The sequence below is a fragment of the Rhinoderma darwinii genome, chromosome 4, assembly GCF_050947455.1.
Source record: "Rhinoderma darwinii isolate aRhiDar2 chromosome 4, aRhiDar2.hap1, whole genome shotgun sequence".
Lineage (NCBI taxonomy): Eukaryota > Metazoa > Chordata > Amphibia > Anura > Rhinodermatidae > Rhinoderma > Rhinoderma darwinii.
In genome coordinates, this window is record NC_134690.1 from 239,449,298 (window position 1) to 239,462,688 (window position 13,391).

General features: G+C 44.5%; 1 protein-coding gene across 1 annotated transcript in view; it reads right to left on the bottom strand.

Annotated features, from left to right (window-relative positions):
• ROS1 (ROS proto-oncogene 1, receptor tyrosine kinase) overlaps positions 1–13,391 on the bottom strand; it is a 223,311-nt gene that overhangs the window by 52,405 nt on the left and 157,515 nt on the right. The window contains exons 36-37 of the mRNA XM_075863703.1: positions 11,971–12,103; positions 10,910–11,007 (exon numbers count right to left, since the gene is read on the bottom strand). Of these exons, the coding sequence (XP_075719818.1) occupies positions 10,910–11,007; positions 11,971–12,103 (231 nt within the window). The remainder of the gene's footprint in view (positions 1–10,909; positions 11,008–11,970; positions 12,104–13,391) is intronic.

Below are 13,391 nucleotides of genomic sequence, written 5' to 3' on the forward strand. Positions count from 1 at the left end.
TCCCCTGTAGAGAGTGCCACACACTCCCCTGTAGTTAGTGCCGAACATACCCCCTGTAGATAGCGCCACACACACACTCCCCTGTAGATAGTGCCACACACTGACCCCTGTAGATAGCACCACACAATCCCATGTAGATAGCGCCACACCCACCCTGTAGATAGCGCCACACACCCCCTGTAGATAGCGCTACACACAGCCCCCTGTAGATAGCGCCACACACACCTGCCTGTACATAGCGCCACACACACCCGCCTGTACATAGCGCCACACACACCCCAGTACATGGTGCCACACACCCCCCTGTAGATAGTGCCACACCCCCCCCCCTGTAGATAGTGCCACACCCCCCCTGTAGATAGTGCCACACACCTCCTCTGTAGATAGTGCCACACACCTCCCCTGTAGATAGCGCCACACACAGCCCCCTGTAGATAGCGCCACACACACCCCCCTGTAGATAGTGCCACACACACCCCCCTGTAGATAGTGCCACACACACCCCCTGTAGATAGTGCCACACACACCCCCTGTAGATAGTGCCACACACACCCCCCTGTAGATAGTGCCACACACCCCTCTTGTAGATAGTGCCACACACACCCCCCCTGTAGATAGTGCCACACACACCCCCCTGTAGATAGTGCCACACACACCCCCCTGTAGATAGTGCCACACCCCCCCCTGTAAATAGCTCCACACACTGCCCCCTGTAGATAGCGCCACACACACTCCCCTGTAGATAAAAGTCTAAATGCTAAACTCTGGCCACAGGTAGGGGTCTGGTGGAAAGGTGTCTGAATTACCTAACAGGTCTGGTCTAGGATCTGAATTTTTTTCTGGTTTGGTGTCTGAATTAATTTTGTTGTGTGGTTTTTACACAGATAACGTGTGTGCAGCGTGTGAAGAGAATGCAAAAGCATCATCCAGGCATGCCCGTGGCGGTGGGAGATCTTAGGGACTACATTTTGGTGAGTGACTCTGCTGTGTATAGGGCTTCAGTGCAATGATTTTTGTTTATATTGCCCTCCTACACCCTGACAGATTCTATACGCACGCACGCACGCACGCACGCACACTTTCCCTTTTTGCCCCCCACAGAGCCGCTGTCTCTTGTCTCTTCCCTGTCACTCCACAGAGCCCCTGTGAGGTTGCGTCTCCCCCCTGGCTACCACTGCTACCTTCAGTTCTCCCAGCCCTGGCACTTAGTCTCTCCCCTTTGCCCTCCGACACCCACCTCCTGTCTCTGCCCTGCTCCTCCAAAGAGTTTTCTTTTTAATGTGCCCTACCTCCCGCCCCTTTACATTTCACCCAACGAGGGGGGCGGGGGCCCAGACTCATTGGCAGTATGGGGCCCAGAAATTCCTGATGGCAGCCCTGCCTTCAGGACCCAGCCTGTTTTGGCCTTCAGGACCCAGCCAATTTTTTCAAATCTGACATGTGTTACTTTATGTGGTAAAAACGTTGGAATGCTTTTACCTATCCAAGCAATTCTGAGATTGTTTTCTCGTGACATGTTGTACTTTATGTTAGTGAAAAAATTTTGTCGATAATTTTGGTACTTATTTCTGAAAAACCCCACAATTTAGAAAAAAAATTCAAAAATTAGCATTTTTCTAAATTTAAATGTATTTGCTTGTAAAACAGATAGTAATACCACACAAAATAGTTACTAGTTAACATCCCCCATATGTCTACTTTATGTTTGCATCGTTTTTTGAACGTCCTTTTATTTTTCTAGGACGTTACAAGGCTTAGAACTTTAGCAGCAATTTCTCATTTTTTAAAGAAAATTTCAAAAGGCTATTTTTTCAGGGACCAGTTCAGTTCTGAGGTGGCTTTGAGGGCATTATATATTAGAAAATCCCCAGAAGTCACCCCATTTTGAAAACTGCACCCCTCAAGGTATTCGAATCAGCATTCACAAAGTGTTTTAACCCTTTAGGCGTTTCATAGGAATTAAAGCAAAGTAAAATTACCTCGTGGGAACAGAACATCGTAAAACCCATTGAAAGCAATGGGTAGATGTTTGTAGGCGTAATGTAGCCGTTTTTTCTGGCGTAATTCGAGGCATAAAACGCCCGAATTACGTCTGAAAACAGTGCGTGTGCACATACCCTTAGTATTCCGTTTTTTTAGTGTTCCCACACCGTATGCTAATGAGCATAAAAGAGTCAAATCTTCATTCCTCAAGTCTTTCCGCGTTTACCCCACCTCCTTACTTTTGATTGACAGCTCCTTGCCTTTCCCCAGGACACAAAATCCTGCGCTTGTGCATTGGTGTCCTATTCTGGAGTGTCCACTCAAAGGGACGACGGATTATTACGATAAAAGGCGCAAATTGTTGGCAGACCATTATTTACAGTCGGAGGAGGAGTTTAGGAGATGGGATAACGGCAATGAACTTTTGATAGCAGTGGCCAGTAAAGGATAAGTAACGTTCAATAGGTGAAATGCTGGTGACAGGTTCCCTTTAAGAAACACTGTTCTAGACCAGTGTTTCCAAATTAGGATTACCTTAGTTAACTTTCGGGGTTCTCCAGAAAACAGTAGCAAGGCCGTCACTTTAACAGTGGAGATATTGTGAAAAACGGATTTCAATTTGTGCAAAGATGCTTGTCAAGCATATCTTAGGGTCTGTTCACATCAGCGTTGGCTTTTCTTTGAGGGGTTCTGTCGGAGGTTTCCATCGTGGTGATGGAAACATTGCTAACGGTTTCCTTTTGTCACCGTTCTGGTAGGTTTCCGTTTTTTCAACTGAATCAATAGCGCAGGACACAGATACAAATGAATACTATAGGCTGCAGGCCACGTTAAGCCTGCAGCCGATAAGGTGCTGGGAGTCGCGCAGGCCAGCGTGATGATTTCACACCATCACGCCGTTCTGCACATGCGTCTTACCGGAGAACGGGCCAAGGTAATTACAACTTTTTTATTTTATTAGGGATCTGTGTGGCAGTATATACAGGGGGAGGGGGCTGCGTAGCGCTATATACAAGGGGAGGGGGGCTGTGTAGCGCTATATTCAAGGGGAGAGGGGGGCTGTGTAGCACTATATACAGGGGGATTGCTGTGTGGCACTATATACAAGGGAGCTGTGTGTGGCACTATCTACAGGGGGTGTGTGTGGCAGTATCTACAGGAAAGTCTGTGTGGCACTATCTACAGGGGGCTGTGTATCAGTATCTATAGGGGGCTGTGTGCCAGTATCTACAGGGAGATGTGTGGCAGTATCTACAGGTGGTCTGTGTGGCACTATCTACAGGGGGTCTGTGTGGCACTATCTACAGGGGGCTGTGTATCAGTATCTATAGGGGGCTGTGTGCCAGTATCTACAGGGAGATGTGTGGCAGTATCTACAGGTGGTCTGTGTGGCACTATCTACAGGGGGTCTGTGTGGCACTATCTACAGGGGTCTGTGTGGCACTATCTACAGGGGTCTGTGTGGCACTATCTACAGGGGTCTATGTGGCAGTATCTACAGGGGTCTGTGTGACACTATCTACAGGGGGGCTGTGTGGCACTATCTATAGGGGTCTGTGTGGCACTATCTACAGGGGTCTGTGTGGCACTATCTACAGGGGTCTATGTGGCAGTATCTACAGGGGTCTGCGTGACACTATCTACAGGGGGGCTGTGTGGCACTATCTATAGGGGTCTGTGTGGCACTATCTATAGGGGGTCTGTGTGGCAGTATCTACAGGGGGGTCTGTGTGGCAGTATCTACAGGTGGGTCCGTGTGGCAGTATCTACAGGAGGGTCTGTGGGGCGCTATCTACAGGGGGGTCTGTTGGGGACTATCTACAGGGGTCTGTGGGGCACTATCTACAGGGGTCTGTGTGGCACTATCTACAGGGGTCTGTGTGGCACTATCTATAGCAGGCTGTGTGGCAGTATCTACAGGAGGGTCTGTGTGATGCTATCTACAAGGGGTCTGTGTGTGATGCTATCTACAGGGGTGATGCTATCTACAGGGGGGGTGTGTGATGCTATCTACAGGGGGACTGTGTGTCGCTATCTACAGGGGGGTGATTATCTACAGCGGGATGTGTGTGACACTATCTACAGGGGATGTGTGGCACTATCTACAGTGGCTGTGTGGCACTACCTACAGGGCGTCTGTGTGTGGTGCTCTCTACAAGGGGTCTGTGTGGTGCTATCTACAGGAGGTCTGTGTGGCGCTATCTATAGGGACACTGGTATAATGAGGGATTCTTTCATTGATGCCCATAATTGGTGTTTATAACGGTCTATTTTACTGCTGTACTTGTAATATTATAGTATTTAAAAAAGTAATTTAAAATAAATTTTCTTATTTAGTTGCTGTATTAGCGTTTACAGGGGGGGGGGTATTACTTTTGGTCATCAGATCGCCCACCATTGATGGAGATTCGCCCTGCTCGCCAACTGCTCCGCTCAGGAGCTGCCAAGACTTAGAGGGAACATTGCAAACCTGGAGAGGAGTTTAGAGCTCACTGAGCAAACACTGGCTGTGGCCAGCGAGATGGAGGCGGTGGAAGGGGACACACTCAGGATCTGTAGATTAGCAGCTGGGTAACAGTTAGAGGAAGGTGTAGGAGAAAACGTGCCAGTGCTAGTCCTAAACTGGCACAACCTAGTGAATATGCATGTTTGGCTGATATTAGGGATGCAAGTCCAGGGCCAGTATCACTACTACAGGGCGTTGCTCCTAGCAACCAGGATAAGGATTGCCGTAGGAAGGGTCAGACAGATGCTGGTGGTAGGGGATTCTATTATTAGGTAGACAAATAGCGTCATCTGTCACCGCGACCGTGAATGCTGAACAGTGTGATGTCTGATGGATGCTCAGGTTCAGCATATTGCAGATCGAATAGACAGATTGTCGGGTGGGACTGGGGAAGACCCGGCAGTCATGGTACACATCGTTACCAATGACAAAGTCAGTGGGAGATGGCAGGTCCTTAAAAATGATATTAGGGAACTAGGAGAGAAGCTGAAGTCCAGGAAATCCAAGGTAGTGTTTTCAGAAATACTAAAAGTGCCACGAGCATCACAAAAAAGACAGCGGTGGATTAGGGAGTCAAATAAGTGTTTTAGAAATTGGTACAGGAAGGAAGAGTTTAGGTTCATGGAGAACTGGGCTGACTTCTCTGTCAGCAACAGGCTCTATGGTAGGGATGGGCTGCATCTAAATGGGGAGAGTGCAGCTGTGCTGTGGGTAAGAATGGTAAGACGGCTGGAGGAGCATTTAACCCATTCCCGACATACGTCGTATGAATACGCCATAGAAAGCTAGTGCTTCCCGCATATTGCTGTATCCATATGACTGTCACGATGCGGGGTGTGGACCCACTGGGCCGTACCGCATAGCGGGGTAGCAGCTGGCCAACTAGGTACAAAATAATGTCTATAGTCCACAACGGGTACCTGAAGCAATGTAGACAGTAGCGGAGACACAACTTGACTCTCACTATAGATACGATAGCATGGGAGACCATTTGCAAGACAAACTTAGGTATACAACATTGCTGAGGCAAGGATCAAGTGGGAGGAGCCCTTTTTATAGCCCAGCAGCCATTTGGGCTAATTATTGAGTAATGACAGCTGGACTCGTACTGGCCCTTTAAGGCCGTGCACGCGCGAGCACTGAACGATGGCCCTTGGCCATAGACGTTACAGTATCCCCCCTCTTCTTGGGGCCAGAGCGGGAGAGAAATCTCTTCACAAGGACAGAGGCATCGATGTTCTCCTCTGGCTCCCAAGACCTCTCCTCTGGACCAAATCCCCTCCAATCCCCCAAATAAAACGTCCTTCCTCCCACTTTCTTGGTGGCCAGGAACTCCCTCACTTCGAAAGTCCCAGACGAACTGCCAGAAGCCACTGTGGAACTAGGAGTCCTGGAGTAGCGGTTCAGGACCACGGGCTTCAGCAAGGAGACATGGAAGGAGTTAGGGATCTTGAGGGTAGGAGGTAGCCGAAGCTTGTACGACACAGGATTGAGCTGTAGCAGAATCTCAAAGGGTCCGAGGAACCTGGGAGCAAACTTGCAAGACGGCACCCTCAGCCGGATATTCCTGGAAGACAGCCAGACCTTTGTACCTTTTTGGTTAACCCGTTCGACTTGTCCATTGGACTGAGGTTGATAAGCCGAGGAGAAGTCCAACTTTTCACTGAGGAGGCCGCAAAGTGCTCTCCAGAACTTCGAGGTGAACTGGACCCCTCGATCTGAGACAATATGTAGGCAAGCCGTGCAGATGGAAGATGTGTTGAACGAAGAGGTCGGCCAGTCGAGCAGCAGAAGTCAGACCAGTCAGGGGAACAAAATGAGCCATTTTAGAAAATCGATCCACTACCACCCAGATCACACTGAATCCCACAGAGAGAAGCAGATCTGTGACAAAGTCCATAGCAACATGCCGCCAGCGGGCATCGGGCACATGCAGTGGTTGGAGCAGACCAGCTGGTCTGGAGTGGGCAACTTTGTTTGCTGCACACACCGTACAGGAGGAGACAAAGTCCATGACGTCTTTGGGCAGCGTTGGCCACCAGAACTGACGGGCAATTAGGTCTCAGGTCTTACGGGTACCCATGTGACCTGCCAGCTTGGTATTGTGACCCCAGTGAAGGATTCTTCCTCTGTCTGCCAGACGTACAAAAGTCCTTCCTGGAGGAATGTCTCTAACTTGCAGAGGGTTAACAGAATAGATGCAGGAAGGGTCGATAATATTCTGTGGGGACTCCACAGTGTCCTCTGTTTCAAATGACCTAGACAAGGCATCGGCCCTCACATTCTTGTCGGCAGGTCGGTAGTGGAGTTCGAACCGGAACCGCGCAAAAAACAACAACCACCTGGCTTCACGAGGATTCAGCCATTGAGCCGTCTGTAGGTAGGTCAGGTTCTTGTGGTCTGTGAAGACCAGGATAGGATGAGCTGCGCCATCCATTAGGTATCTCCACTCCTGCAGGACCAGCTTAATGGCCAGTAACTCCCGATCCCCAATCGAGTAGTTGTGCTCTGCAGGAGAAAACAGCTTGGAGTAGTAGCCACATACCACCGTCTTGCCTTTCGAACCTCTCTGGAACAGAAGTGCACCAGCAGCAACAGATGAGGTGTACACCTCTGACGAAAACTGTAAGGATACATCAGGATGATGAAGAATAGAGGCTGACGTGAAGGCCTTTTTTAAGGTTTTAAATGTGACTTCAGCCTCTGGAGTCCATGCCTTGGCATTCATTCCCTTTTTAGTGAGGGTGGAGATGGGAGCTGTCAAAGAAGAGAAGTTGGGAATGAACAGTCGGTAGAAGTTGGCGAATCCCAGGAAGCGTTGTATGGCCCTTAAGCCTTGGGGGCGTGGCCACTCCAGGACAGCCTTGACCTTCTCAGGGTCCATTTTGAGACTTTGATCAGAGATGATATAGCCCAGGAAGGGTAGAGACTTCTCTTGGAACACACAGTTCTCCAACTTGGCATAAAGATAATTCTCCTTTAATCGAAGCAACACCTGGGGGACATGACTCTGATGAGTCACAAGATCTGGGCAAAAAATCTAAATCTTTATGGGTAAATATTCATGGAGTGATTAATAACGGTAAACTACTCATTGGAGTTTGTGATAAGCTACTGAACATAGCGGAACAGACTGAGGATAAAACGCTGCAACAAATAGAAAAGGCAGCAAATAATAATGGAGTCCTTATTATGGGGGATTTTAACTATTCTGACTTTAATTGGGACATGGAGGCCGCTGGAAGTGCTAAAAGCTGGAAGTTTTTATACACAATTTAAGAAAATGATTTCACTCAGTTGGTTGATAAACCAACCATTTTGGATAATGTACTGGATCTGGTCTTATCTAATAGACTAGATACAAAATCAGAATTAGATATTGAGGTCCGGGAGCACATGGGCAATAGTGACGACAGTATAGGGGTTTTCCTATCTTGACATTTATGGCATATCCTCAGGATATGCCATAAAAGTCCAATAGATGCGGGTCTGACCTATGCGACCCGCACCTATCTCTAGAACGGGGACCCCTAAACCCCGTTCTAGCTTACTCGGCTCTGCTGCCTCCTGGTCACTTCCTGGTTAGGTGGTCAAGAGTTACAGAAACAGCCGAGTGCTCGCTGAGCTACGCTGTTTCCGTAGCTCCCATAGAAGTAAATGGGAGTTACGGAAACAGCGTAGCAAGGCTGTTTCCGGGACTCAGTAGTTCATCCATTCACTTCTATGGGAGTTACGGAAACAGTGTAGCTCAGTGAGCTCGGCTGTTTCCGTAAACCCCGATCACTTAACCAGGGGTTTAGAGGGGCCCGTTCTAACCAGGGCCTGATCTAACCAGGGGTTTAGGGGGCTCCGTTCTAGAGATAGGTGCGGGTCGCATAGGTCGGACCCGCATCTATTGGACTTTTATGGCATATCCTGAGGATATGCCATAAATGTCAAGATAGGAAAACCCCTATACTGTGGTCACTATTGCCCATGTGCTCCCGGACCACAACATCTGATTCTGATTTTGTATCTAGTGTATTAGATAAGATCCAGATCCAGTACATTATCGAAAATGGTTGGTTTATCAACCAGGGGTTTAGGGGGCCCCATTCTAGAGATAGGTGCGGGTCTCAGAGGTGGGACCTGTGGATATGCCATAAATGTCCAAGATGGGAAAACCCCTTTAATATAATTTTCAATAAAACCATACGAAGAGGAGCAACAAAACCCTGGAATTTTAGGAAAGCAAAATTCAATCAACTGAGGGAAGCACTTAGTCTTCTTGACTGGGATCATGTAATTGTAAATAGGAATACTGAAGATAAATGAGGAGTTTTTAAAGATACATTAAATGAATCGTGTAGTAAGAAGTTTATACCCACTGGTAACAAATTGTCTATGAATAAAAGGAGACCAATATGGATGAATAGAGAATTACTGAATATAGTAGGACAAACACAAAAAGCATTCAAAACATTGAAGGCTGAGGGCTCTGCAAAAGCATTCCAGACTTACAAAGATCTCAATAGAAATTCAAAAATGAAATTAAGTTAGCAAAGTTATCTACAAAAAAACAAATCGCTAATGACATTAATATGACTCCCAAACATTTCTATAAATATATTAATGCCAAAAAGAAAAAAATCTGATAATATTGACCCTCTTAAAGATGGACATTGGACATGGGAATATAATTGTAGAGGACAAAGGGAGGGCTGAGATATTAAACATGTACTTTTCCTCTTTTTGTTCGCTGATGAGCTGTCAGTACCAGATATTCAGGGGGATAGTGATAAAGGTTCCCCACCCAATATTACCTGCTTAACACAGGAGGAAGTACAGCTACGTCTGAGCACATTAAATATTGTTAAACCCCCTGGCCCAGATGGCATTCATCCATGGGTATTAATGGAATTGGACAGACCATTGTATCTCATCTTCTCAGACTCTCTTGTAACAGGATCAGCGCAACAGGATTGGAGGACGGCTGATGTTGTACCAATATTTAAGAAGGGTAAAAAGGTGGAACTGAGTAACTACCGTCCAATAAGTTTGACATCTGTGGTATGCAAAATATTTGAGGGTATTCTAAAAGATGAACTGCAAAACTATATAGCAGAGAAACATCTAATAACTGATAACCAGCATGGATTCATGAAAAATAGGTCGTGTCTAACTAACATGCTCGGTTTTTATGAGGAGGTGAGTGCAAACCTTAATGTCGGTCATGCGACTGATGTGATTTATTTGGATTTTGCAAAAGCATTTGATACTGTTCCACACAACAGTCTTGTTCTGAAGCTACAGACACAGGGACTGGGGGACCATATATGCAAGTGGGTAAAGAATTGGTTAAGGGACAGAAAACAAAGAGTCGTTATAAATGGAACTTACTCAAAATGAGCTGAAGTCAGCAGCGGGGTACCACAAGGATCGGTGTTAGGCCCAATTATTTTTAATCTGTAATTTAATTACTTTGTGGACGAGATTGATAGCAAGTTGTCAGTTTTTACTGACGATGCAAAACTTTGTAGGATACCTAAAACTCAACTTGACTATAAAATATTACAGAAAGACCTAGATAAGCTGGCAGCATGGGCAAAAACCTGGCAGATTAAATTTAATGTTGATAAATGTAAAGTAAATCACCTAGGATGAAATAATAGTATTAATTCATATACATTAAATGGAAAAAACTGGAGATAACGGAACAAGAGAAGGACCTGGGTATTCTGGTAACAGATAAGCTAAGCAGCACTCAATGTCAAGTAGCAGCTGCAAAAGCAAATAGGATTTTAGGGTGTATAAAAAGAGAGATAAAAACCTGTAATTCAAATGTAATATTACCCCTCTATAAATCCCTTGTAGGGCCACATCTTGAATATGGAATTTAGTTTTGGGCTCCACGTTGTAAAAAAGATATAGGAGAACTGGAGTGGGTTCAAAGGCGGGCAACTAGATTATTAAATGGCATGGGAAGTGTCACTTACAATGAAAGGATAGAAAAATTGGGCTTGTTTAGCTTGGAAAAATATGTTTTATTAACATATATAAGTATATGTGTGGTCAAGGACTCTACAAAAGACCAGGGGACATCCATGGAACATGGAAGAAAGACGTTTCAAACATCAAAATTTTTACCACACGGTGAAATTAAAACCCCAAAAAACAATGTAGGAATTGCGGTTTTTTTTCCATTCCCACATAAAAAATGTTTACGTTTCTTGGTACATTATATGGTACATAAAATGTTCTCATTAAAAACGACCACTCGGCCTGCAAAAGACAAGCCCTCATACTGCTATGTCGCCAGAAAAATAAAAAAGTTATGGCAACAGAAAATAGATGTGGCGGGAAGGGAAATAAAGATGGTGATAGCATGTTCGTATTATAATATCATTATATTATGTAGACTACAAATAAATGACCATTTACCTGTGAACAAAATGCATTTGCTCCAGATATGCACAGCCTTTTGAAACATCCAGTGACATATCCAAAAGATCCAGAGTTGACAACAATGTATCTTGAACCTATAAGAAATATAGCCATAAATATAAAAGCCACTGTTGGAAAGAGCATGTTGGAGAAACCAACTTTCCATGTCAGCCCCCACATGTAATTCTGGACTAAAGACTCTTAGGATTTTTGCGGAGTTTAACATCACTAAATTTTGGGCATCATGACAATAGTACAGTAATCTATGTTTACTCGCATTACATATGAGATAGACTCAAGCTGCAAACACAGACAAACCCTTAACAACTTATTTTAAAAAAAATAACATATTATACGCCTAGGTCAATGCACATATTTGAACAATTAACAATATTTAAGATGTATTTTGTTAATTTCATATTTTATTATGGAATAAATTACATTGTGTATTACTGGCTGGTACTAGCAGCATTTTAAGCATCCGTCAAAAAACAACAGTAGTATCATAGACTCATATACATTTAGAGGTAAGAGAAAGTATGAGTAATACCATTGTTTCTTAGTGGCTCACACAATGGCATACTTTTTCAAGTGAAATATTACTATGCTAAGGGATTACTATTTTTCTTATATAATATAATATATATAAGATATAAGATATAATGTTCAAGATCTTTAGTTGGCTCTATGTGTGTGAAGCTTTATAAAATTCTACTCAAGTGCTGAGCTATCTTGTTCTCCAACTCAGGTAGCAGATATTAGATAGCCAATGAATGTCACTCAGATTTATATACTATTTAGGGTCTCCATAGGGATTGTCTGCATGACATGTTGTGGCCACGATTGGTGGCTGTCACACATCAAATGAGCCCAAATCAACACAGAAACTGTTGAAAATAATAAGAAAATTCTTCACACAAGAGAATAATTCTAGTTGTTTTATTGTTTTATGGGACAACGCATACCTCAAAACAGGATTTGGGAAACTCTACTTACTACTTTATAGGAAGTAAATTGTTTGTGACCTAGAGATAAAGGAATACAATGCTCATACTTACATGAGTATTTGACCGAGCGCCTCGCAAGTATGAAAGCAGGTCCCCACCATCCATTAATTCAAGAATAATGTACTGAGGTTCATTATAAAGGCAGACACCAAGCAGCTTCAGGATATTAGGATGATGAAACTGACTGTACGCAACATAAGGAATATGATAAGTTTGAGGCAACCATTGTAAAAAGCGTTTACAGAGGATGCATTGTGGCACAATCGGGTTTATATCAGTTTTCTATTAACAGAGTTGTCTGGTTTAGAAAACCCATTAAAGGGATATTCACAAAATCTAAAAATGATCACCTATCCACAGGATACGTAATTATTTTCTGACTGCAGTGGGCCCCATGGCTGGGATCCCCACCGATCATGGGAACGTGAGTTCCAAACCCCCTGTTCCTCCTCACTGCTCGACAACTGTGAGGAGGACTTTGAATGGAGCGGCGAACGAGCCTGCGTGCTGACGCTCTACTCAAAGTCTATGGGAATGCTGAAAACAGCCGAGTACAGTACTCGGCTATTTTCGTCATTCTCATAAACAGTGCATGCTCGTCCGCCACTCATCTAAAAGCGAAAGAAGAGAGCTACAAAGAGCGTCTTCCCTTCAGCAAAACCATGGATTATATTGACAGTACATTATTTTGACAGCACATTGATTACAAGGAAAACCATGCAAGGCTTCATTTGCAATGAAGTTGTGCTGCAGGGAAATTCTACACTCGCTGCCAGGTTCCCCAATAGATTACAGCTGATAACTGGGGGTCCAAAAAGTAGGACACCCTATGATCAATTTATCATTAGTGGACAACCCTTTATGTGTAGTCAATGGCAGTATATTAGTATGTCAACTAATTAATTGGAACAGTTAAAAAAAGGAATCTGTAAATTTTGTTTACAATAGATTTTTTTGCTAAATAATTCTACTCGACATCATATCTCTTTTGAGCCGAGGAGCAGAAATATGGAGCAGGAAATGGCCAGATATACTGCCACCACCAGATCAGACCATGTGTACAATGTAAAAGTGTTTTTATAAAGAATGGCAGATGCACCAAGTTCACATCTATGTAATATCTTTTAAAAATTTGCCGCATGTCATAAATAAATTTATTGTTTTTACAAACAGAAGCTTAACCTTAAAATAACACTTTGCATAAATATGGCCCATAGTCCTTTCCATATAACCTATGTTATTACCGGGGCAGACAATTATAGCAGAGGGCCCCTGTACCAGAACAGTTTATGGGCCCCTAGCTCTCTAATAGCTTCTGATGGAGCACCCCCCTCTCTAACAATCCACCAATAATTGTGAGCTATGAAATTCATTAATTCAGTCTCTTTCTTGCAATCTAACGGACAGTAGGAATTTGCTTCTACTGAGTCCCTGTCCATCTGCAAAGGTTGCATACATGGAATGTCCACCCC